Source organism: Centroberyx affinis, unplaced genomic scaffold, assembly GCF_046629955.1.
Source record: "Centroberyx affinis isolate AG114_WGS23_722 - 3 ecotype Tasmania unplaced genomic scaffold, CSIRO-AGI_Caff_v1 ptg003167l_1, whole genome shotgun sequence".
Taxonomy (NCBI): Eukaryota; Metazoa; Chordata; class Actinopteri; order Beryciformes; family Berycidae; genus Centroberyx; species Centroberyx affinis.
In genome coordinates, this window is record NW_027281220.1 from 38318 (window position 1) to 65917 (window position 27600).

Below are 27600 nucleotides of genomic sequence, written 5' to 3' on the forward strand. Positions count from 1 at the left end.
CTTTCATAAACTATTCTACTCCACTCTACTCCTCTAAATGGTAAATATTACAATATCATATCACAACAACAGTGATCAGCAATAATGATAGGCCTAATACTGGCCTAATAGTGGATTATCTTTCACCTGAAATGTTTGCCTTGTCATCCTGAAATGTTGGATCACTATAATTAGGAACCACAGTTTCCACAAACCCCTTCACTCCATTGGGATGTTCTCTGCTATTCTGGACGGCAAGGGCAGTGACTGTCACATCGAGCGTATTTTGTAGTATTAAACACTTATTTCAACCGATTTCATCAGGCTCCGAAAATTCTTCGAAAAGAAGACACAACACAACAGGGTATTCAACGCACCACCGCTTCCGTTTAAATAAACCTTTTGCTACGTTTTGTCGGGGCTGAACGCAGGCCTGCCAACTCCTGTATATAAATGACATGACTTCCATTTTCCTCCATGCTCTGATGAAGGCCACTAGGCCGAAACGTTAGCACGTTTGTTGACATGGCCAGAATAAATTGGTGAAATTGAGATTATTCAACTTTGTCCTGAAGATCTGTGTCTGTGCTACCTATTTTTCCTTTGGGTATTCAACATTGTTACTTCTTTTGCCTCTCTCGTCTCCTTGGTATCCTTTGGTATAAAGCATCACAGACCGGATTTCTGGGTACTGAAGTTCAGATTTTTCAAACAGTTACCTCTCACTGCCATTTGGAGCCACCAACGTGTGAAGTTCCCTAGTGCAGCTTTAATGTACTAAAGAACACAACTCTCTAACTGGACTTAGACTCCAATCCACCCCATCTTCACCCACCTGTTGCCTACTTGCTGTGGTTCTGATGGTGCTGCTGCTGCTGCTGACGCGGGTGGTGATGACGAGGGCTGGACGCCCCCCCACCTCCACGGATGCTATGTCCCACTGAAGAAGAGGCAGACGGGTGCTGTTGGTGCTGATGCCCGGCCCGGATAGGCTTGGCTACCGACACAAAGTACAGGGAGACAGCAAACAGTCAACTGAGGCACTTCTTATTAAAAACGCATTTAGGATTTTTCTGAATCGCACACATAAATCACAGTGCTGAAGGTCTTTTCTTTCTTTCAATTTTTTTCATTTCACTCACATTTAACAGAACTTTATTCATTGTTCATGGGGCGTTTAAATGATTAATAATTATTATTATTACTATAGCACCATGGTCCTCAAGGGGCAAATTCACGTCAGTCAGTCAGGTGACAGGCACTTCTCTCCTCTATACAGCAGTTGAGGAAATCATTTTCTACAAATCATGTCTTTTAATATAATAAATTCCCATTCATGGAAAAAAAAACATTAACAACAATTTGCAGGTCAGAGTCATAATCCTGTTAATATAATACATTTCTGAATCGAGTCTTTCTCCATTGTATTTAGCTTCCGCATTACCAAACCTCACAAGATGGAAGCTAAATACAATGGAGAAAGACTTGCATGAAATAACGGATCAAATTTATTTATTTTTTTTCACTCACAGAGCGATCGTATGGCGTCAGAAGGCTTGGATTATGCTGCATGAGCTGCATGGAGTCATTTTATGGTTATTTTTTGTTATTTTTGGAACTTTAAAGATCAGTTCTCAAAGACTTTGGAGTGTTGTATGGACTAACAAACTTCACCAGAGTTTCACCTGGCATGGGGGTGAGTAGATGATGACTGAATTTTCAATTTTGGGTGAACTATTCCTTTAAGAATATATGAAGAAATAGCTGAATATGAGCATCAGTCCAGACTTCATTTTGCTATGCTAGGCCTTCCAACCATGAGGAACTGCTGGCTATCGGATGCCAACATCCGTCTCCTTCTATCCATGAAACCTTGCGTTTTGGGATCATTTCCTGTATTTGGTTCAGTTTACGTAACAAACCACACTGCAGTTCTCTCAGCAGAGGACTGACGCCTGCATTTTCAGGCATCTTGGTGTCGTGATTTGGTGACACCTGTGTTCTCACCTGGCCAAACAACCTGAACTAAATGAGGAAACAGTCAAAATAAACCGATCAGAATAATTTCGGTGGGAACACTATGCATCACCTATTTGTGCAGAGTGCCCTCTCCTGGAGACGTTCTTGGAGCGTACGGCCTCTTTGATGCGGTCCACCTCCTGTTGGTAGCGTTTGCGGTCCCTCAGGCTTGCCTCCTTGGCGTCCCGCAGGGCGCCTTCCAGGGCCTTGACCCGCTCCGCTGTGGCCCGCAGACGCTTCTCCAGCTTGGGCAGCTCACAGCGCAGTTCTGCATTGTCCCGCACCAGCTGGAAGATACACAGCATATACTTGTTCAGATGATGCCCGAGTGAATATGTTTGTGTGCATGTGACAAGAAAACCTGCCCACATTTTAGCATCTGTACACTGGTTATAAGTTAGTTGTGTAATTAAAATTTCACTTATCCGTTTTAAGGCACAAAGCCACACTTCTACTCCATATGAGCCTAATCAGAGGATCCTATTGAATAGTTGTTCTTTTATACATTCTCTAAGTGAAATAATTTCTGGATGAATTTATCCTGAAAGACTTTAGATACAACTAACTGAGGAGATGCTAAATGTGTATAATCACTTCTTATAATGAAAATGAAATGAAAAAACTTTTTTTTTCCACCTTGTTAGCTATTCATACCATAATAAGATAATATAAGATAAGATAAGATAGCACTTTATTAATCCCCTTGGGGAAATTCAGGATAATAATAATGTACATATATTCGACAATGCCATATTTCTCTTCAAAATCTCATTACTTTTACTTCCTGGAATAAAAATTCCAACCAATAATATGCGTGTGTGTGTGTGTGTGTGTGTGTGTGTGTGTGTGTGTGTGCGTGCACATAGCTTACCTGTTTATGGACCTTAGTGAGCTGCTCCAGGTTATTCTCTAAGAAGGTGATCCTCTGTCTCTGAGCCTGACTGCCGCCTGCCTCATCGCTGTCGTTGTCTGCACTCTGATTGGTCAGAAAGGAGGAAGTGAGAGAGGCATCATGTACCAACATAATACCTGCATGGTAATAATGTCCTACTATGCTTAAACATAAGAGCAGTATCTGGGAAAAGTTTATTAAATGAGGAAAACTGGTAAATAAATGTGTATACTTCTTCCTCAGAATTTAAACTGACTTTATTCTCAGAATTCTGACTTTTTTCTCAAAATTCGGACTTTAATCTCAGAATTCGGACTTTAAACTCAGAACTCAAATATATTTTTCACATGTCTCATCCTCTTCCGTATTTTACATTGCTGGCTTCTTTTTCTCATTATTTCCAATGGAACGAACACTATGGCATGTTCCTGACATCTCTGAGAGCTGAGCTGTTTTAAGCAGTAAAGGTTAAAAAATATTTCAGCTTTTAGTTAATGGGATATAGAGTATTTGCATACTTACATTCTTGACCCGCATGCCCATGTCATCGATGAAGAGCTTGCGAAGGTTGTACAGCGTCTGCAGCTCTTTGGCCTGGTGGGTGGAACAATGTTCTCATTATCCATCAACTTTAGAGTATGGCTCCCTTCCTCTACAGTTATGGATCATCTATGCTGAAAATCTTTTAGGACTGGTTTGTGTTGTCTATATGGTTCTCACTTTAGAATATAATAGCCTACTTGCATGAGCATTTCAAATTTTAGGCTTATCCAGAGTGATTATTAATCCACTTACCACAGTCTCCTCCAAACCTTTCAGGTCGTCCTTGGCTTGCTCTCTCTTTTCATTCAGGAGCCTAAATTAGAAAAAGACAGTTGTTTCAGTTTACTATAACAACTTGACTGGTGCATATAATGACAAGGGCCTGTAAAGGAAGATTGTGCTTAATCCACGAAGAAGAGTTTTAACTCTGTTCACTGATAAAGAAATGTAGAGATGCATTGAACAAAGCAAAAAAAAGAAATCATATGATCATATGAGGCCACACGTGATTTTGTTTATCTCAACAAATAGCCTTGGATCCTCTTTGATTGTGGCTGCACTGGTCAGTTTGCAGTGTGAGTGTGTGGAACTGTATGAATGTGAAGCAGGGAGTTGGTGAAAAAGAACGAAACACTGAAAAACCTACGCTGGGTGAAAAGCCTACAGTAACCACAGCGGGCCAAACTTACACCAGTTTCTGGAGTTTCTGGTCCTTTTCCTGCTCCTCGGACTTCAGTTTGTCATAGTCGGCATGCAGCTTCCTCTGCTCCAGCTGTAGAGCCTGGTTCAAACTAGAGGACAGACAGCAGCATCACTACTGCGCACTTTACAGACAGTATTTACCAATGCAATGTTTTCTATCTGCTAACAATACTTCCTAACTGATAGATTTTGTTAGCATAGAGAGCATGGCGTTCATTGGTGATGTTCGAGAGCTCAAGTTACAAGCTAGTGAATAGACACAGAATAGAGCACACAGAATAAAGATAAAGTTCAATTACAGTTTAATATATGGGTAAGTTAAGCTTACAATTTAAGATTTAGCTCCAGTAAAGTAAAGAGATGCTCACTCTATTGTAGATATTCCATAAATAATATAAGAGGGATTCTATGTGTTATTACATGGTGCATGCTCTGCAACAATATGATATAATTCAAGTCAATTTCATCTCGTCTTGTTATTTCATATGCATACTCTTTGAGTTCGTCCAGCATCCTCTGCTTTTGTTCAATCTCGTCTCTGAGGCGGGACAGTTGTTTCTGGTGGACCTCTCTGTGGTTCTCCATCTGCTCCTCCAGGGTCCTCTACACAAACACAGAGCATGGGAAGAGAAGACGCGATGGAGACAGGAATGGACAGAAAAGGGATACAGCTTAACGTTTCCTTGAAAAACTGACTAAAACACTCAAATTTCGGTCTAAACCCGAAACAAGCCCAAGAGGTATGGCTTTTTGTGAACCCCAACTTGACAAAAGACCAAAATTGCTTTGAATTCTCTAATAATACATTGTTGTGTTGTAACATTTTTAAACAATATGTTTGAACTCAAGCCTGACCCAAGCAATTAATTGGCGCAGGCTGTGAAATATGGCTTGGGCCAAGTTGAACCCATCATGTTTGAACAGTCAAGCTTTGGAAAGCGACAGATGAAACTGTAGAAACTTATGAATTTACCTTCATCTCCACAGCATCCTTTAGTCTGCTCATATGTTCCTTTTCTTTGTCCATCACTGACACCTCCTGCACTTTCCCTGAGGACACACCAACAAAAGATCGCCTTTTGTTATGAAGGCCTCAAGCTACTCTTCTGCCTTTAACTAGGAATGCACACCGGTGTTTATTATTGACGGTGCATACCACATTGTTGACCGTCAAGTCTACATGTACGTATACTTCACCTTGAGCCTGCAGTTTGGCCAACTCCTCCATCAGAGCGTCCTGGCCCTCCTCTAGCTGCCTCTTCTTCTGTTCTGCACTCTGCAAGTGGTCTGTGAGCGACATGATCTTCGCCTGGAGCTGGAGGGACAAATACACAAAGAGAACAATTAAGATATGGTTAACACCAAGGTAAGCCATGGTAACCCTGACACTAACACCAAGGAAAGGCATTGTAATGTGTGAAACAAGTAATATACACTGCAAATCTATATGCAATGGTTTAGATCGACTACATAACTTTCTGGTCAATCTGCCTCCTTCCTGTCTGGCTACCTGTAACTTGTAACTGATGGGAGGTTGGCTTCTTCTTCTTCTTCTTCTCAATGAAGAGAGCCTTGCAACTAGGGGTTTTCCATAAGTCTTAACTCCTATAACCTTTAACCTCCATCTAACCCCACCCCTACACACCTGGGAGATGAGGAAATGACAAGACGTTGGCTTCTTGTCATTGGCTTGTCTTTGGATCTAGGGAGTTTCCATAAGTCATATGTGTTCGAACTTGTTGAACTTGACGTCAAGATGCCATGATTAAAGTTGAGAGTTGTGATCACAAAATGACTCGTGATGAAAATCTACGTCAGAATTCAGCAAGTCTGAGAAACCAGAGTCCATCGCCAAACCTTGAGTTCCCAAGTAGTATTTACGTACAAAAGCTGACGTGAACGATATTTTCAAGTCGGAAGCTCGCATCCGCAGTCTTTCCCATATGCTGTGGCCAATCAGGGTCCAGTATTGTGAGGACTTAGTCTTCAAATTCTTTCGATAAATACCCTTTTAATTAAACTACATATTCTCATCCTGAGCCGTAGTATATTTGAAAATAAAATCATGAAAAAATGGGACATTTAAAAAATATATAAAAATCTAGCCCCGCCTCTATTACCTGGGAGATCAGTAACTGACAGGAAGCCAGTTCCTTCTCATTGGCCTGCATCTTGCGGCTGGTGTCAGCCAGGTTGCTCTCCAGCTGCTTGCTGCGGTTCACCAGAGACTTGACCTCCGACTTCATCTTACTGATGTAGAGTCGAGCCATGGTGAACTCCTCCTCCATCACACCGTTCGTCTCTGTCATCTGAATTCATAGACATAGTGGAATTATTACTCACAAAGAGCACTTTTGTTATACTACTTGTTATATTTCTTTTCTGTTTCACCTCCAATTGCATCCTATCTGTTGTCATGCTGTTTAAGCAAGACCTTCAGGAAGAAATGTGGAAAACATGTTTGTACCTACGCATAATTTACAGTTGACAATGTTCTTGTCATCCTTCTGCCCAGTAAAATCAAAGTAGTGGGAATACTTCCACCCAAAGAAAGTCAGCTTTTCTACCATTTCTTATCAAGAGAAAGTGAACATATCTGACATTTTGCATCTAGGCTAGCTCAATGTGTGCCCATATCAACCGCGAGGACAATGAATAATTGTTAGGAAACCAATCATGGAATGGTGGTGGGATACAGTTTTTAGATAATTCAGCTTCAGTCTGACATTTAGGAGCTGATAACATAAGTTACAACTGAAATCTGTTACTACTGAAATTGAAATGGTAATTTGCTAGATGTACTACCAGCAGGGTACTGCCTTGTACATTATGTTGGGCACATTTTTTGGAGTCAGAAGTAATCTCATTGGCTGAGTTAAACCCAGTTAAATCTCAATGGACGGAGCAAAAGAACTATAGTTTTTCTAGCTAAGTAATGTTAGACTGAAACCCAGTGAAAAAGGGCAAGGGGTAAGAGAGTAGCTAATATTATGAAGCCTAGTGCTCTTGCTGCTATCTGAAAAAGTGTGTTCTAGCCATATTAAGGTATCTAGGTTAGATAGCTAACCTTCCAAGTTCAAACTAGCCATACTAGCCTATACCTAGGTAAGCTAGTTAGCTAGCTGCTGACCTTGAAAGATCATGAATGGCATGGTCTTGAATGAATAAAAAAAAATAAGTCATTGCCATTTAATATTGATATTTATACCAGTTGCCTCTTTGCTATTCAGCTTTGGCAGCTGGCTAACCTGCGCTCTGAAAAACTATGTTCTTTGACATTGTGGTTTCACTAGGGAGTCGATCAATTTGATTCCAGGCATTTGGGAATTGAGAACCACACAGTACGGAAAATGCGCATGTAAGTGAATCCTAGAGCCATTCCTCTCTGGGGATTCTGATAAGTGTACAAGTGGCTCAAGTTTGCCCGGTAACAGAGTGAGAGAGCGGGAGAGGGAGAGTTTAGACCAGGTATGAGACACTGTCGCTGACTGTTGAGAAAATGCCTAATTCTACACCACACATATCAGTAGTGGGGCAGTATTTTGTCTGGAATTGTAGGAATCAACTCCATCGATTCACAATTTTGGAATCTGAGTCAATTTCTGGACTCGAACAGCCCTAGGTTTATCTGCCTCCAAGAAACGTTTGTGTAACCAAAAGTCCAATCTGCTCCAGCGTGGCTCCTTACAGCTTTGAGGTCAGTGGTGCCCAGGACGCTGCCGATGTCGCTGAGGTCTCTGAGCAGCAGACTGAGGATCTCTGCTGCTCTCTTCTTGTGGTGACTGCTGACCTCCTGCAGGGTGGCCAGCTCCCTCTGCACACCCTCCAGAGTGCTCTGCAACACACACACACACACACACACACACACACACACACACACACACACACACACACACAAACACACAAAACAATTAACTGAAAGTTCTGAATAACCATATCTCCTGTCTTGTTTGAGCTACTATATGAAACTTTAACCATACAGTATGCAGTTCATACCATTACACTCCCTGGGTAATAACACTATTTTTTCATCCCCAAAATTTTAATTATTGTCACTGAGAGGGACAACAGCTTTGATGTCAGTTTGTACTGAAAATGTCACTATTGCAGTGGAAAAATGATTTCAGATTATATTTCCAAAATTGTAACAGGGCTTTGTCTTTTACACTGGGAAACAAAGCAACTTTTCTCTATTGCACATCAAGTTTCATGTTATGACACATTTCCAGTTAACTTCAGATGCAATATGTAACATAAAAATTGTGACCTGCTGGGTTAAGCTCTCCTCCTCTTAAATATTATACATTAACACTGCCATTCATGTAATTCTGGTCTTACAGATTAGTCGACAAACCCATAGAAGTGCCGATACTGTACTCATCGTGTTTACTGAACATCACGATAGACATCTCCCGGAGTGAACTCACAGTCTTCTGGCCGAGCTCCTCGCTGAGCTGCTCATTGCTGCGGTTCTTGTTCTCCACCTCCTGGCTCTTGTGGTCGTAGTTGACGGCCAGCTCCTCCAGGGCCTGCAGCACCTCCTTCACCTCCTCCTTGGCCGAGTCGTTCTCCCTCTGCAGGCGAGACAGCTCCTCCCGGAGCCGCTCGTAGTCCCGACGGGTAGACGCCAACAACTGGAAGGGCAGAGGGAGGGAGGAAGAGATGGACGGATGGATAGATGGGTCAGTGGATGGATGGATGGATGGATTTGACAATTGAGGGTGTGTACGTATAGAAGAACACTTTGCAGCTATTTCAAATAATATTCAGACTTGTTGGAATTGTGGTTCAGTGTAAAATATCGGTGACACAAAGATAATCTCGGTGGCTGAGGCTTTATCCTGACATGACAGCGCTGCACTCGACTCTGAGCCCGAAGGACTAAATGACACAAATAACAGCTATTGTCTCTGTTCACTGTCAGCCCATTTCAAAAAGCTTTCTCCTCAAAGGTACTTGTGATAGAACGGTGGTGTTACCATGGAAATGGATTTCTCATTAAAATCACTTCCCTGTGCTTGTCAGGAAATTGCCTCTTCAAAGCCCATTAAGAATATATATAAATATGGCACTGTGAGTAGGTGGGCGAGGCAGTTCTAGAATGGTATACTGTGCATTATGAAAATGAACTCTCATACTGTGCATTAAGAAGCCTGTGGGCAAATTCAGCATCATTCTCCGCCATTAGATGGCGATAAGCACTAACAGAAGTAAGGTACAGGTCAACATGTGAATAACAAAGACTTGACAGCAGCATCGTGCCTTTACCTTGGTATGTACTGTGCAATTCAACATGCGAATCCTTTTCTTAAAGCTATTTGACTTTAAATAACAATATATGACATGATCATCGGTTACAAATGTTTCAACCTTGTTAGTGAGAGATAGAGACTGTAACGTTAGGTCTATCTTGTATGGCTCTAGGTATTCTTTGTCTTTTCCACCTGACAAGATGATGGAGCGAGGGGGACTTCGATGGTGCAATTATCTCTGGGATGAGGAGTTTCTTTACCCCCTAACACCCATATGTACACAGCCTTGTACCTTAGCCTTTTTTCCATCTATTCTAGTTTTTTCGACGTAGCTGCTATTCGTTTGAGCTAATGGGTCATCGTGTAGCGGTTCAAGTCATTCAACTTTTGGAACACTTCAAATGGCGGGTCACGTGACCATGTCTATGCGAAAAATAAATGGGGTTGTTGCTTCCGGAAGCTGGAAATAGTCACGCCCGTGTCTTCACGTCTCAACTCTCTACTTCCGGATTGAAGGAGAAAAGTTGCAGATTGTGGCTGTAAAGCAGAGGTTTGTAGGGGAAAGAAGGAAAGACGGTCAGAGATATTACATACTGCACAGCTGAGGTTTACCTCATCTTGATCGATCATCTGCTCTTTGAACTTCTCAGCCGTCTGACTGTGCTGGTTGATCTCATCATCCTGAAAATGGAGGAGAGGCAATATAGAGATATGATTCAGCATATTGTGATGGTTTACAGGATGTACTGACTGAAACAGAATGCACCTCAGTTATTAAACACAGATGCTCCAGAGGACATTTAAAAGCTACCATCCTTCGATCTTATAATATACCAACATTAAGATTATACTACAGCTGTTATGACTTGGAGGAGGTTTTGGATGCAGGCCAATATGATTATTTACAACTAATTGAGGAGGGATCTGGGCAAATTAGCCTAATCACCCTCATTAAGTAAATTAATTATCACCGCCTGTTACACATTACAGTATATATGCATTACGTTTTCCTATGATAAGCCAAATACTTAACCCCATTTCATCTTCTATTTATACATTCATTGTTTGTTAGAGCCATTAGGTACAACTGACGGAATATTATTGAAGCTATGAGTCATCCCTTGATTACAAAATAGTAACACGTAATCATCTGAAATTTTGAAATACTGAACAAGAAATAACAGGTACTTTATTTTTCCAAATGCATATATAGTATATACAAATGCATCCTATTTCTGTGTAGGATTCCCATATACCCTTTACCCTGACTCAACTTGTCATTGGACACTCATATATTTATTTTTTATTCATTTGGGTTTAATTTTGATACTGTATTTATTCAAAGCTTTGTTGGGTCCATGCAGGTATATTCAGCTCTTAGTTCACCTTGTCGTCCAGCTGCTGGTACAGATCAGTGATGAGTTTCTCATACTGGGTCTTTTCCTCATCTGCCAGGGGGACGGGAGGCGGGGCCGAGGTGTCAATCACGGGCGTGGCCTCACTGCCGCTCTTCTTGTCTTTGCTGCTGAGCTGCTCCTCCACTGGAACTGCCTCACCTGGAGGAGAGAGAGATAGGAGGGAGGGTTAGGCATAGCAGCATGTCTAAGAAAAAAAAAAATCAGTCTTTGAGGCACAAGTCAAGTCCCAAGTCAAAATGTAGATTACCAAGTCAAGTCAAATTTAATATCTGAAAGAAAACTATATATATAGGATGTTTGGTTTTAATAGGATAAAAACTTGGTAAGAGCATCATGAGTTTGATTTCTATAATCAGTTTCAGCTTCAATAAATTCAATCATTCCATACAAATTCAGATAACAGTTTAAAACAATTTAAATTCAGTCGTCTGGTGGAACAAATCTCATCACTTTCAATCTCTCAAAGTCATTTGCACAAACACAAGATCTCAAGTCAAGACTTTAGAAACCTTTTCAAGTCATCAGAGTACAAGTCAAAGTCAAGGTCCAAGTCACCAGAACCCAAGTCAAGTCAAGTCCCAAGTCTTCTCTTCATGCATCAAGTCAAGTCTCAAGCAATTCAAATGGTGACCCGAGTCTGACCCCTCAGTGCCTGGTATTTCTAAAGCTTACATCCCAGCACCTCAGAATTTGTATGCACACCCTGCCTGTGGCATTTCAACTGAAAGAAATTGCATTGGAATACGTTTTTTCTCTGCTTCTGTGTACACTGGCATGTAAGTGGAAGCTGGTGACTTAAAAGCATGAGGAGGACAGGGCCGAATAAGATGCAGGGGTTAAAGGGTATGGCTCCAAAAATATCTCGCTATTAAGTGTACTGCACTTAAGACCACACAACCTGCTTTTCACAGCTGCTATGTGTAGCATTTTGTGTTTCTCAAAATTAAGACCACATTCCCTGTCACAAAGAGAATGTTTGCTGCTTGTGTTTGCATGTGTGACTTTTTTTTTTCCACAGATGGCCAGACTGAGAGCAGGCTGGCATTTTCAAGGGCGGTCTGAGTGTTTTCTAGCCACGGTTAATCTGCAGCACTGTGTCTGAATCTGTTATCTTAGGGCAGCCTGAAAGAGAGAGAGAGAGAGAGAGACTACAAAGCAAAAACAGGCTATCTGTCGGTGAAACTTGCCGTCACACGGAGCCGGTAACCATAGCAATAGTCATCCTGCTTCGTCAGCCTCCACTCTGTTCTGGCTCCGCTTCATCTCTCTGCCTCTTCTACAGTCCGCTACTATGAAACATATTTGTGTCATGCAAACTCCCTTCATTTGTTCCACTGTTATCACCGTACAAGTTCCGTCAGACCAAATAAATTTGGACAAAATCCATCCAGGTCATTCTTGAAGATTAAATCAAGATGGAAAATTGCCCACTGCCGAAAAATCCTATTATCCAATGACATACTTATTCTGACAAGGATTTTTTCTTTTTTTTTTATTGTCCCTCTGTAGCTCATTAGACCGAATTATTCTACATGCTGTGTGTGTGTGTGTGTGTGCGTGTGCGTGCATGAAACCGCCATCCAAACTTTATGGATCCTCTAGAGTTTTTCTTCATAACCTCCATTATAACAATCACATCAGAGAGGAACAGTGAAGACATAATGATAGGAAAACATGTACAGTATCAATGTACGTAGTTCACCTCCAGCATCCCATGAGATCTAGGCCTTGTGGTCCAGGAGAGCAAACATCTGTTTTTGTTACTACTTCAAATGGCTATTGTTGAAGAGGAACTAGTAGTGGAATGCACTGTGCACAAATGAAGTGATTTGCATACTGTCAGACCGGCTCAAACGTGCTCATTAGGATGCAAAACATTAGAGTGATGCTCACTGGGGATTCAAGTCACATCAGACCATAAATGGAGCATCGTGTTAGTTCAGGCAGAACACTGAAGTGCCGCACGTCATCAGCTGATCGGCTGTCAGCTGACTCTCAATCACCAATCACATTCAAACAAGTCAATGTCAATAGAATTGTAAGACAACAAGATACTCTGGCATGTTACAATAAAACACATTATTGTATAAGCAGTGCTTCTATGTATGTATGTATGTATGTACTGTATGTATGTATGTATGTATGCTTTAAGCTGTTTGCTAACAGTTCAGCTGCTAACATTACCTAGCAAGCCAGTTAGCCTAACATTACTGAATTTTCCATAGAAGAGATGAAGGCAGCTGATCAACTAGAGATCACATTTAAAAAAAACTGATCATTAATTACCTCTGCCAGCAAAGTTGGAAGGAGGTTTTCACTCCTCTCTGACTGTTTGTTAGCAAGATATCTCAAAAAGTTATGAACAAATTTGAAATTTGGTGGACATTGCTCTTGGCCCAAAGGTCTGTTGATTTTGGTCGGCTAAACTTAGTGCATACCATGTAGCCGTGCTGTCCTGGGTTTGAATCCAGTCTAGTACCCTTGTCGCATGTCACCCCCCTCTCTCTTTCCATCTTTCCTGTCTCTCTCTCTTCTGCCAACTATCTGTTTACTCTCTCATTGAAGCCTCCCTCTCTCTCTCTCCTTTGTTACCTTTCCTCCAGCGTTTTAGCTCGTTCTCGAGTTTCTGGATCATGACTTTCAGACCCCTGGTCTTGTCCTTCTCTTTCTCGTACTTCTTCTTCCACTCCTCGGCTGTCAGCTCCAGGTTCACCGACACTGTGTTCTTGATAGTCTTAGCCCTGAAGAAAAAAAAAAAACAGGACGTGGTTCAGCAAGGTTTTAGTGGATTGATGGATAGGTGAGAAGGTAGATGGTACAATCTAAAAAATAAGAGATGATGAAGAGATGAAGGGCTGGAGGAATTACAATGTTTCATGAACAGCAGAATTAAAAAAAGACAGCAAAAATCGGTGCAACACGGTGCAATACAATATGAGTCTGGAAGACAATTCTAGAAATCTGATTTTCCACTTTTTTCATCAAGGAGCAGATATGAAATCATGGCAAAGATACAAGCCTTGTAATTGCGTGTTTGGTAAGTCAACGTCTCAATTTCTTTGTCATTATGAACTACAGTTTGTCTTAGAAGTCTGGAAACAGAGAAAAGTAGCACCATGTTTTGTTTTCACAAGACAGCAAACAAATGCAGTCTCACTGCACCACAACTAAACCCTTTAGGTGGAACAATAGGTTAAATGTTCATCTTTGATTAATCTTTTTCACAACCCAGTGTCTGACTCTGTCCTTCAAGTAAGGGATAACGCCCAACGAGGTGTCCATTATCAGGAATTCGTGGACGACAGCGAGGCCAGTCATTGTCTCCAAATCAATATCAAGATTTTCACGAACATACAAATTGTAAACGGAGGCTTTGACTGCGTCCCTGTTGCTATGGTTACTAATTTTAGATACAGGATGATACTATGTAGCCAGCGCATTAGTTTAGAACGGTGAATAGACAGTTTCACTGGAACTACTTAGTAGGTGTCCATTATCAGGAATTAATGGACACCCTGCAGCCAATCAGAATCGAGTATTCACCCAGACCATGGTATAATACTAGATTGACTGATGCTCCCTGCCTGCAGTATGTTGGTTAAACTATGGCAGCAGGTCACAGCTGGGTCTCCCAGTGATTGGTCTTCTAATGTCTGTTTGCTTTGCAGCCCACCAGAGGATGCCTGACATCACACCAACGCACAATAAATCACACAGGAGCATTCAGTTACTGACACAAAGCGCAGAGCTGAATGGGTTGCCCTTCCATTGCATACACATACATAGACTGACATGTTCAAACAACCACCATCATATTCCTATGGGAGCCACTGGCCAGTGGCTCCCATAGGAATAATCTTTCTTAGAGGGGTGGAAAGGTCCAGTGTTAATCTTGTCACGAAATGAATAACTAAAATGTGCATTCTATTATATCATTATAATATTGTCATATTCTATTATATAATAGAGATCCATTAAGAATTCCCTCCTCAGTATCTGGGCTTTCTGAACTGTTTTTTTCCCTTCAGGGTGGGAAAAAATTCTTTCAATGTTTAAAGGTTTATTAATCCAGGTAAAGACAGTATAGTAAGGTCACATGATGTTTTTTTAATTACCTGTATTTGACTGTATTAAATTGAATGTTTCTTTGAGTGTAGTCTTTGAGTTCAAAAACATATTTAAATGGTGTAAATGTAACCTACACTAAAAGAAAGGTGCTATTTTTTCTATTATACGGTTGAACTGTTGAAGTGGACGTATTTTTACCGACTATAATATAATTACTTTAGTAGACTAAAATCATAGGCAATTTTAGTCAGAAATTGACTGAATGTAATCAACATGCCATAACTAAAATCTTACTAAATTTAAAGCATATTTTCGTCAAATCAAAAATAAAGAGCCACTGTTCTGACTGGCTGGCAGTACAAATGTAAGATGATTGGTCGACTCACTAAAAGTCAGTTAATTTTTCACTGTGAAAAAGGAACATCCAAGAGTGTAACACCCGTGAAAAACATTTGATTATCCATTTCTAAAGATACCCCCCCTTTAATATTAGGGGTTGCACACTGAAACAACTGAGAGACAACTTTGCTCCAACAGTCACTGACATGCTGTAGGCTTCACTGTGATTGTGAATCAATGCTGACAGCCCACCTCTGTCCAAACATGAGGGTGGACTTGGTTTCAGCTTCATTGTAAACAGAAGGGGAGCAGCAGATGATGATGGTGGTGCGGCAGTTTCCCCCCAGAGAGTCTTGCAGGATGCGGGTCATCTTGCTGTCTCTGTAGGGCACGTGGGTTTTCTGTGGATGGGAAGGAAGAACAACAACAAAATGAGCCATGCACATTTTGACACTGTGTTGTGACACTCAAAACACTGGATTTTCACATTCATATATTCACATTCTGTCCATGAACACAAAGTGATGTGGCAATTTCCATATCACAGGAGGTTGTAATTTTTTTGAAAAGGAGGAAAAGTGTTTCAGACAGTAATGCAGATTCCCTGGCCTACAGATTAAGTTGCACGTTACACTGACCAAATCCTATGGAGGATTTAGCAAAAGTCATATTTCCGTCAATATCACACAGCCCTAAACAGAGAGGACTAGAACAATGTGATTACGGTGACAGAAAGCTAGTCTCATTTTTAATCTCAGTGGGACTTACCTGGTTAAATAAAGGTTCAATACATAAATAAAATGATTCAAAGGATACACTACATGGCCAAAAGTATGTGGACACCTGCTCGTTGAACATCTCATTTCAAAATCATGGGCACTTTGCTGCTATAACAGCCTCCACTCTTCTGTAAGATGACTAGATGTGGAACATTGCTGCAGGGATTTGCTTCCATTCAGCCACAAGAGTGGGTGCTCAGGCCTGGCTAGCAGCCGGCATTCCAGTTCATCCCAAAGGTGTTCAGTGGGGTTGAGTTCAGTTCTTCCACACCGATCTAACAAACCATTTCTGTATGGACCTCGCTTTGTGCACAGGGGCATTGTCATGCTGAAACAGGAAAGGGCCTTCCCCAGACTGTTATCACAAAGTTGGAAGCACACAATCATCTAGAATGTCACTGTATGTTGTAGCATTAAGATTTCCCATCACTGGAACTAAGGGGCCTATACTATACAGTTGGTACTATGCATTCAGGCAGGTAGCGTTCTCCTGGCATCCTCCAAACTCAGATTTGTCCGCCTCACTGCCAGATGGTAAAGTGATTCATCACTCTAGAGAACACGTTTTCCACTGCTCCAGAGTCCAATAGCGGCCAGCTTTACACTACTCCAGCCAACACTTGGCGTTGTACATGGTGATATTAGGCTTGTGTGCAACTGCTTGGCCATGGAAACCCATTTCATGAAGCTCCCAACAAACAGTTCTTGTGCTGATGTTGCTTCCTGAGGCAGTTTGGAACTTGGTAGTGAGTGTTGCAACCAAGGACAGACGATTTGTACGTGCTACGCGCTTCAGCACTCAGCAGTCCCTTTCTGTGAGCTTGTGTCACTTTACGCCTGAGCTGTTGTTGCTGCTAGATGTTTCCACTTCACAATAACAGCACTTACAGTACAGTTGATGGGGCAGCTCTAACAGGGCAGAAATGACATCCTATGACGGTGCCTCCTACTTCTCAGATCTTATTAATCACAAAATTGACTGTATTAGAGATGAGATTAGCAATTCTTTACCCACCGAGGGCGTTGATCCCTCTCCTAATCGTGCATTAGGTGCAATACAGACCACCACTGTACTCTCGCAATCTGAGACTCCTGAGTCTCCTTAGACACCTTCTCTAAATTAGTACTTTCCTCTAAATCCACAACCAGCCTATCTGACCCTCTTCCCGCTAAGTTGGTTAAGGAACTTCTCCCAATATTAGGCCCCTCCCTACTCAACATCTTTAACATCTCTCTCTCCTCTGGCATTGTGCCCTCCTCCTTCAAATCAGCCGTAATTAAACCTCTGCTCAAAAAATCTAACCTTGATCCTGATGTTCTTAATAACTTTAGACCAATCTCCAATCTCCCCTTCCTCTCTAAAGTCTTGGAAAGAATAGTTTCTACCCAACTAACCGACTACCTGGCTTTAGGTCTCTCCATAGCATTGAGACTGCTCTCACAAAAGTGGTAAACGACCTAATCCTCGCCTCAGATTCCGACTCTTCTTCTGTTCTTATCCTACTTGATTTGAGTGCGGCATTCGATACAGTCGATCATAATATTCTCTATGGCATCCGCGACTCTGTTAAAAAAGCGCCAGGAAAGCGACTCGCTTTCCTGGCTAAATTCCTACCTATCTGATAGAATGCATTGTGTCTCACATAAAAATACTATATCTCAATACTCTAAAGTTAACGTTGGTGTACCGCAGGGCTCTGCGCTGGGGCCTTTGCTTTTCTCCATTAACATGCTACCTCTTGGTGAAATTTTCCACAGCTATGGTATTAAATTTCACTGTTACGCGGACGATACTCAAATTTACATACCAATTAGACCTGATGACCGTTCACAACTTACAAACCTAGAATTATGCCTAATCGCTGTCACAAATTGGATGTCACAAAACTTCTTGTGACTAAATGCCAACAATGCTAGTTGCTGGTCCAAAAGCCCATCTGCCTCTTGTTGCAGACCTTACTCTAAACTTTGGGGATTGCTTAATTACCCAGAGTCCCACAATTAAAAACCTTGGCGTTACTTTTGACTCAGCTCTCTCATTCATTGCTCACATTAAGGAAATCACTAAGATAGTATTTGTCCACCTTCGCAATATCTCGAAAATTCGCTCCCTGCTAAATACGGCGGATGCTGAAACTTTAATACATGCTTTTGTTTCATCAAGACTCTATTATTGTAATGTCTTACTCTCTGGCCTACCTAACTGCAGTATTAAAAAACTACAACTCGTGCAAAATGCTGCCTCCAGAATACCACCAGAACTAGAAAATTTGACCACATTACTCCTATCCTGGCCTCCCTTCACTGGCTCCCAATTCAAGCCAGATCTGACTTTAAAGTGCTTCTGTCAGCTTATAAATCGTTACATGGGCTGGCACCATCATATCTATCCAACCTCATCATCCCTTATATTCCCCCTCGTGCCCCCCGATCGCAGGATGCTGGCTACCATACTGTCCCTAGAATCAAGAAAAAATCAGCAGGCAGTAGAGCGTTCTCCTACCGAGCTCCGTATCTCTGGAACCAGCTACCTCTTACAGTCAGGGAAGCTAATTCTGATCGAAATCTTCAAATCTAGACTCAAAACCTATTTATTGTCGCAATCATACGACCTACCTTAGCACCGTTGGCTTGGGTTCGACACAGTCTTTTCTCTTACCCTAGCCTAGACGGTATTTATGTAGACATTTGCCGTTGGGAACATAGCATAGGGCTGCCTCCTGGTTACACTGTGTCTAATCACTTTCTATTTGATGTCTGTACGAGCGTGTCTGGGCTTTGTGCTGCTTCTGCACAGCTCTGTGTGTGTGTGTGTGTATGTGTGTGTGCGGCTGGTTTTCTCCACCCTTTCTCAGATCCCTGTGCAGTCTGCTAGCTGTCAGCAGACGGGTACTGCCCCGGCTCTGGTGGTCGTCGGTGCTGGCCTTAGTCCCATCCCTGATGCTGCTCCCACATGGATGTTTCTCTCTCCGTGTGTTCGTTGTCTTTGTGTGCACCTGTCTCTCTCCCCCCTTTCTCAGACTCCAGTGCAGTACAGTGGTCGTCGGTGCCGGCCTCGGTCCCATCCCTGCTGCTGCTCCCACCTATCATGTCTCTGACCCTGTGTGTACTGTGTGCAGCTGTTTTCTCCCCTTCCTCTGTACGTGTGTGTGTGTCTGGTTGTGTTGTGTGTGTGTGTGTATCCTCTCTCTCCTCTTCTCTGACTCCAGTACAGTGTTCTACCTGGCAGTGGCGGGTGCTGCCCTGGCTCTTCGTCTTTGTCTCTCTGTTTTCTCCTGTCATTATTGTTGCCCATGACTCTGTCAATGTTTTGCCCGGCATCTATTGCACGCTAAGCCGTCCCGGGGGGAAGATCCCTATTTGCCTCAGCCCGCCCAAGGTTTCTTCTAAGTTTTCCTACTAAGGTTTCTCTTGGGAGTTTTTCCTTGTGTGCATTAGGGTCTAAGGCTGGGGATGCCGGGTAGGTTAGGCTATGTGGAATAGGTAGATTGTTTATCTTGCTAAAATCTTGCTAAAATATGATTTTGTTCACCATTGATTGTGTTTAGTTAGATCTAGCTAGACACATCCTCTGTGAAGTCCTCTGAGACATGCTTGTGATAAAGGGCTTGACTTGACTTGATGGTGCCACGCTGAAAGTCACTGAGCTCTTCAGGACAGCCCATTCTACTGTCAATGTTTGTCTGTGGCGACTGCATGGCTGTGTGCTTGATTTTATATACCTGTCAGCAATGGGTGTGGCTGAAATAGCCAAATCCTCAAATTAGAAGGGGTGCATACTTTTGGCCATGTATATTACACAAGGGAAAATGACTTTGACTTCCATTCCAGGAGACGGGTTGAAATAATACTAACACTCTCTGGGATTCTTTTCTACTTTCTCACTTGACATGGGTCTCAGACAGACCTGTCTCCTGAGGTAAGTAGTAAAACGAAGTGTGGAGAAACGCCTGGTAACACAAAAACACGAAAGCAAACAAACAGTCAGATAACTTACAGTTCCTTCAGCCAGGGCGGAGATGACATTCCCGAGGGCAGAAAGAGACTTATTGATATTCTTGGCTTCATCCAACACAGATCCCTCTGCCCCAGTTTTACTGACCTGGAAAAGAGGAAGATAAATACCCACAAGGTGTCAGCACAGAGATACCTGGAAAACTGGTTAGGCCTAACAGTGGAAAAGAATGACAGAGTTACAAGGGTTGGGTTCAGTTTTGTAGGGTTGTGTTTGGGGCTAATTGTCAATTATCAATTAACTGATTCACCAAGATAAGGACCAAAACAGAGTATGGACCAGAAAGTGAGTTTTGAAAGCCGGAAATCTCGGCAGCTGGCCGAGTAATCATTGAGTCATTGGTAACAAACAACATCGTAAAAAGATAAGCAAGTCTGAAGTGAATAAAAAGGAAATAGTCCAACCTTCTCACTTCCTGCCAGGTCTACCAGGTAGAGTTTCCCCGACAGTTTCAGCTCTGTCTCCATGTTCTCCTGCTTGATGTTGATCAGGAAGATGCTGTGACTGCGGGAGCTGTGTTCATTCATGTCTGCAAGAGGAAGACGGGCATTAGACAAGAGCCAGGTTTCTCACATGGCAAAATGGGCTTCTTACCTCCACCAAGGAGGTCATGTTTTCACCACTGTAGTTTGTGTGTTTGTCTGTCTGCAGGCTATCTCAAAAACTTCTGAATGGATTTCCGTGACATTTGATGGGCTGATAGGCCTTGGGACAAGGATGATTATGTTTTTTAGAGACTTGATTCCAGATCCTATGTTTGCAGGGTCAAGAAAGCGGCTTAATTTAGAATCTGCGTGATAGTAATGATGTGTTTGGGTATAGCAGCAAGTTGGAGAATCATTCAGTGTTGGCGGATGTTTGTGCTCTCTGAGTGCCTGCTAGTTTGGAAATGTACCACCTGAAGGTTATGTTTCAGTTATGTTTCACTTTACACCAGTATCTATACAATACAGTATCACTGCAAAGGACACACAATAAAAGATGTAAATCCTATATTAGCAGCATTTTCACCTCGAAAACATTTTGGGGGGAATGCTGATATTATACTATATATTATTATACTATTTATATACTATATGGATTATAGTATTAGAGCTATGAATATAGAATAGTAATATTGTTTTATGGTTTCCTTTAAAGGAAAAATTACATTATTATTTTAGTAGTAGTAGTAGTAGTGATACTGGTAGTAGTAGTAGTAGTAGCATTAGTAGTAGTAGTGGTAATAGTAGTTGTAGTAGTGGTAGTAGTAGTAGTAGTAGTAGTAGTAGTAGTAGTAGCAGTAATAGTAGTAGCAGTAGTAGTAGTAGTAATAGCAGTAATAGTAGTAGTAGTAGCAGTAGTAGCAGTAGTAGTAGTAGCAGTAGTAGTAGTAGTAATAGCAGTAATAGTAGTAGTAGTAGTAGCAGTACTAGTAATAGCAGCAGTAGTAGTAGTAGTAGTAGTCGTAGTAGTAATAGCAGTAATAGCAGTAGTAGCAGTAATAGTAATAGCAGTAGTAGTAGTAGTAGTAGTAGTAGTAGTAGTAGTAGCAGTGTGATAATAGCAGTAGTAGTAAGATCAGTGGTAGTATATGATAGATTGGGTTTGTGTTTAAATGTTGCTTTTGGCCGTGATATTTCAGTTCTGTTTCAGTATTCAGTTAGTTTATGTCATATAGCATGCAGAGACCTGGTTCATCCTGGTGAAATGACATTCTGTGATGGACAGTGGCGGATAAGGACATGAGTAAAGGTTGCGCACTCACTCGTGACAGCAACGTGACGGTTGGCCTTGCCCTCATCGATGACATCCATCACTTCCTCAGGGCTGGACACAAAACGCTCGGTACACCCCTACGAGAAGGAGACAGATTGGCATGTCGCACACTGTATACTAGACCTGGATTAAAAGGGGGGTGTTGTATGTAACAAATAGTGATTGAAAGTGACTATTTTTACATATTACTAAGTATTACTTTTATGATTTTATTTTATTTGAATTAATCAGAGTCGTAAAAGGCAATGATTCCTGTCCTTGATAGTAAAATAATCATTCTAACCGATACCTCCCATTATATATAATAAACTATGATCATCACCAAACCTTGTTCACCCCAAATTATTTGCAAAGGACACACAAAGGAAACAAGGGAACAAGATTGATGTTTTCATTTGAATATAAGTATTTGAGCACCTTTCAAGCAAGCTACTTTTGATTACTTTTCTATACTCCTATTCCTACTTGAGTAAAATTTCATTGAGCTAACAAAAGTACTACCTGGGCTGAATATCTCACTATTCTTTCCACCTCTGATGAGTGTTAACAAACGGATGCAACGCTCACCTTAACAAAGGGAACCCGGTTTTTGTCCTCGTGCACAGCCAGGTTGGTCTTTGACACTAGAAAAAGAAATCAGAGCAGTGTGCGATTCTGTTGCATCCCAGCTGTCCTATTCAGTGTTGAGCACTTATTATTGGAAAACGAGTTAAGTAATTCACGTACCATCCAGCAAGTCCCTGATCTTATCTAAATAGATTTCAAAATAGGAGACCTAAAGAAAGAGAGGAAACGCAGAATCACAAATTGAATCTAATAATGTAGTGACATGCGGTACTGTGAACAAGTCTGGTAATGTTGACCGTGGACAAATCCAGCAGATGAGCAATCTAACACTTTTGTTTTGAAATGAGAAAATTTCAATTTGAATGATCACACATGAATGCGCACACACCAGCTGGACGTGCCACTGGCCATATGGTAAGCATAGCCCTCCACATAGGAGTTGGCATCCCAGTGGTTCCTGTCACTGGCAGGACCGTGGATAACCACCACAGGCCTTTTCTATTTACAGGACTTGTTTTTTAAGCCAGTTGACTCAGAAGTGACTTCTTTTTGGTGACTTGGGGGAAGATAATAAGCAAAATGACAGTGTGGGAAAGGTTCAAGGATCAAATCGAGGTTGGTGTAGATAGAACTGACAGAAGCACTCTGAATCTGTTTCATAGTATAACAGAAAGGTAGACCAAGATTAATCAGTAACAGGTTCAAACTGGTTAATAGTTGTCACTCAATCAGCACCAGAACGGCTATAACTTTATGTTATCGCAAAATTCAAACATGCATGTGGTAAGCGAACCTCCTTTTATCCAGTGGTATTTTGATGGAATAATAATAATTAATGGATGCTTATCCAAAGGAGACTTTAAAAAACATTTAAAGCATATATTCACTGGTCACAGGGTCTAAATTACATGTAGTGTAGAACGATGCCTTCGTCCCTGAAAGATGTAGTGAAACAGTACTGTGCAAAAGTCTTAGGCACCCTAGATTTTTTTATATAAATTTTGTCTTGTCTGTATTAGTGTGTCAGTAGACTGCTCTTTATAGTAAATTTTTTAATATTTAGACATTTTTCATTTCATTATTTTTGAAAGCATCTTCGCTGTGCCTAAGACTTTTGCACAGTTCTGTATATATTCGTGTTTTTATTCATGTGTTGATTTTGTATTGATCACGTTTTTAATGTTTTTAATGTAGGACCCATTCGACCTAGAAGACACCTGATAAAAAGAGAAGAGAAAGAGGGCAGATCATTCGCTGGATGCATCATGGTTCATGGTGGAACCAGTATCGACCCCAGTGATCACCTTGATGTGAAACTCCAGGTTCTCATCCATGGAGTAGATGTGGTCAAAGATGTCCCTGGAAATACGAGGGATGATGCCCATCAGGTGGGGGTCATGGAGCTTCCCCTAAGAAAATACAAACACACCACATGTGATGATCAGTGGAAAAAAGATCACACCTCTAACTACCCTGCTACCATCATATTAAGATAATACTATAAATGTCAGAAAGGTTAGATATTAGTTAGATATATTAAAGAAAAATAAGTCTTCCGCAACCTGAAGAAAGCCTGAGGAAGACATGGGATAGTGGCTCCAAAAATCCAAAAAACAGCAAGATCTGGTCTCAGTTCACAATTCTTTTTTTTTTAAATTTCGGCTTCATCAGGCTAACATGTTTTGGCATAAAGCCTTCATCAGGCGCTATCCCATGGTGCCATCCCATGTTCCTCATAGCTTTCCTCATGTTTTAATTATAGCAGAGCACCCAGCCAAAAGGGCTACAAGAGGAAGCGCACCTGCTGTTCATTTCAAGTCTTACAGAACCATTTCTATACCTATATCATTTCTGTATAGGTATAGAAATGGTATATCAAACCTATATCTATAGAATTTCTAAGAGAATTTAGTAGATTCATAGAATAGAATAGAATTTATCATAGGAATATAGGTTGAAAATCAACTATATGGCATGGAAGACAAGGATCTTGTTCCCGACATTAGTATTCTGAATCATTTGTCTTTTTCAAAAAATACAATTCATCCATAATCATATCTATATGAAATATACTGCATAGCACCTCGAGGGTATTTCATTTTTAGCGCCTTGTATAGACATTATTAATTCAGCGTGGGAGTCCTCATTCCCATTTCTTTCGCTGGAGTCCCCCTAAGCTAGATAAATGCAATAAAATGTTATTGACTCGGCAGTAAAAGTGTTATAGACTATCACAGCTGTGCACTTTGGGGCTGGGCTGTTTCTTCCACAGCAATTTATTACTCATTGGGTCTGAGAAGCGGCATATTAAGGACTATTGGTGGTCTGTTGAATTGAACCAAGTTCTAAGCTAAAGCTGGGAGCCACTTAACGCCTCTAGTTTGTCTGCAACCATTAAGAAGAATAGGTGCATTTGTTGATTGGGCCAGTCAGTAACAAGATGCATCATCCCTCCAAATGTAACCAATATCAGAATAAAAAAATATCCTTCATCCATAATCATAGCAGTTATGGCCTTTCAAAGTTTGATATTTTGACAATCAGTATAATTTTTTTAAACATCAGACCAAAGTGCGCCATAGGCTACGGATGGCAAAGTCAAGTCTTTTGTATTGTATTGAATTTTACTTACTACACAATTAATGAAAATGAAGTAAAAGTTTAATTCTTAAACCTTAGCTATGAATTTTCACACAACCTTGGCTCAATTTTCATTGAAACTCCCACAGTCCTTCATATGAGGAATCATCTAATTGGTCGTTCAGCTGGTAGTTTAGAGTTACAGCACACAAGTCCTTTTGGTGAGATATTAATCCTGAGCCTTTCAACATTCCAAGGTAAATGGGAGGATGGGTGCACTTGATCGTTGTCAGTCGATAATGTTACTGTCAGTTATTTATGTCAGTATGTCACAGTTGCCACTGAGACAGACGTACATTTATAGCTAGTTCTGAGGTAAATAAATAGGGGAGGGAGAAGGGTCGGTTGTTGTCGAGTTGATAACTTTACTGTTTATTTCAAATTGACAGCATTTGCCATTGATGTCAATGTCAACCTCACACTGTCAACACATTGTTTGTGTTAACCCAGAGGCGTGCCAAGTTGTTATTTTTGCATGCGTGTGGTGTCGTAGCCTGGCTGATGTTACCATGGCAAATGGCAAAATCCAACCAATAGATATAACTTTATAGCAGGAGCTAGGTTTATCATGGTCTGATTTTATGTAACAACTATACACTGGCTATGTTTACATGCAAACAAATAATGTGACTATTGCTCTCACTCTGATTATAACAATCATTTGATTAAGCTGTTTTATATGTGTAATAGAAGTAAATACTCCCGTGTTGGGGCGTCCTGGTGGTTCAGTGGGCTAAGGCGCGTACCATTAAACCGCAATGTCCTGGGTTTGAGTCTGGCCTGGGACCTTGGTCACATGTTACCCCCCACTTCTCCCCCAATCTGTCTCTGACTATCAAATAAAGGCAAAAACACCCAAAAAACTCCTGTGAAACAGCTTTTAGATCATCACAGGACATTAAAACTCTCCATCGAAAGCTGATTCAATTCTTTTAGGTGGGTTAGCAGCTCCTTAAAGGAATAGTTCATCCAAAAATGAAAATTTGGTCATTATCTATTCAAGTTTGTATGTCTGCGTAACACACAGCGAGTTCGCTGGTGCTGCTTTGTATTAGCTTTCTCCAAAAGAACTAGTGGCCATGTCCTTGTTCTTTAGAGTCCCAAAAAGGGCAACAAAAAAAGACCATGAAATTTCTCCAAACAGCATAATCCAAGTGTTTTGAAGCCAAACAATTGCACCGTGGCTAGCCTGATACTCAGACTGAATGGCCATTTCATTCCCACTCCATTATTCAGTCTGAGATTGCCTCCATGTTAGCCGTTTCCTGTGTGTGTGTGTGTGTGTGTGGGGGGGGGGGTTGTTGATTTCCCCAGACCAATCACTAGTGACTGACGTATCCAGCCGCTCTGACGTTATTTTCAGTGACACTGATGTGGGGCGTATTTACTAAATTAACCAAGAATGTCGGTAATTTTTCACAAAGACAATATGTTGGTTAAGAGGGTGATTTAAACAAATATTATTATGCCGATACTGCAATGAAAAACCGTTGCACGAACGGTTCAAACACCAGACTCTCTGAATCACTCGACAAAATCTGAGGAGTGGACGGGACGCAATTCAGGAGTCTGGAACCAGGCTTCACCGTGGGCCCAATGAAGTCCAATATTTACCTAATTTTCTATCACATCAGTTTTGTAATTGATATTTTAATAAGTTTATTGGCTAAAAGTTGTTGTATATGCACGACACCTAAAAGTTACACAAAGAAGGAATGTCACGTGTCACATCTTGGCACCTTGGGTATCATGTTAAATTCGACTTTCCTAATTTGTATTTATCAGTTGGGTCGTTCAAGCGTGCTCTACCTGTAATTACAATATTTCAGACAGAATTTGAAGGCAGCATCTGCTTGCTACTGTTGTTGGGATTGGTGTGGTGCAGAACAAATGCAGAAAATCTATGAGATAATGAGGTAAATATTGGTCTATTGGACCCACAGTAGAATCGTTTGGCTTCAGAACATTTGGATCATGCTGTTTGAAGTCATTTTATGGTCAATTGGGAGACATTTATGCATAAGAAAATGTCACAGAGATTATAACTTTAAGGCTCAAGATTGTCATTATTCTAAAGCAGAAATTCAATTGTATTTCTTGTTCTATATGTTTGAACCCAGAGCCCACTGAAGAGAGAGATCATCACACTGACCTCCATGGTGTGGGTCTTCCCTGATGACGTCTGGCCATAGGCAAAGATGGTCCCATTGTATCCTCCCAGAACATCTATAATACACCAAGACAGATTCACTAGCACTCTCCAACATGACTTTCCATACAAACAGTGGATTACAGCATAGGCTCACCTTTCTCTAATCATATTGATCCAGTCACCCCAATGAAATAATGATAATTTACCAATCAAACCCTTCTGACCTCAAAATTACACAAAGTCTCCATAATCCTTTTCTTATCAATATACTTAAATATGAATGTAATCATGTTCAAACAGTGCTAAAAGCACCATTCATAGTGATGTGAAGAGGATATCTCCAGAGAGGAGGGATTAGAATGAGTACTGACCTTTGACGATCTGCTTGGCGCAGGTATCATAGACCTGCTCCTGGACTGTGTTGGGAGGCAGGACTCGGTCGAACACATAGGGCTTCCCCTGCAGGGAGAAAACATG

The 27600-nt window shown here is 41.2% G+C and overlaps 1 protein-coding gene across 1 annotated transcript; it reads right to left on the bottom strand.

The window, feature by feature from the left end:
- Positions 1-821: 821 nt before the first annotated feature.
- Positions 822-27600, bottom strand: kif5c (kinesin family member 5C; the record flags this gene model as incomplete). The annotated part of the gene is made up of 24 exons (XM_071537967.1): positions 822-976; positions 2069-2285; positions 2870-2974; positions 3413-3484; positions 3686-3746; positions 4123-4224; positions 4629-4738; positions 5109-5185; positions 5333-5450; positions 6256-6444; positions 7824-7970; positions 8563-8769; positions 10000-10068; positions 10774-10943; positions 13398-13546; positions 15465-15613; positions 19989-20093; positions 20411-20535; positions 21754-21841; positions 22332-22387; positions 22491-22539; positions 23636-23740; positions 27124-27197; positions 27495-27600. Coding segments are annotated over 24 exons (2805 nt in total), but the record flags the coding sequence as incomplete, so codon positions are not given.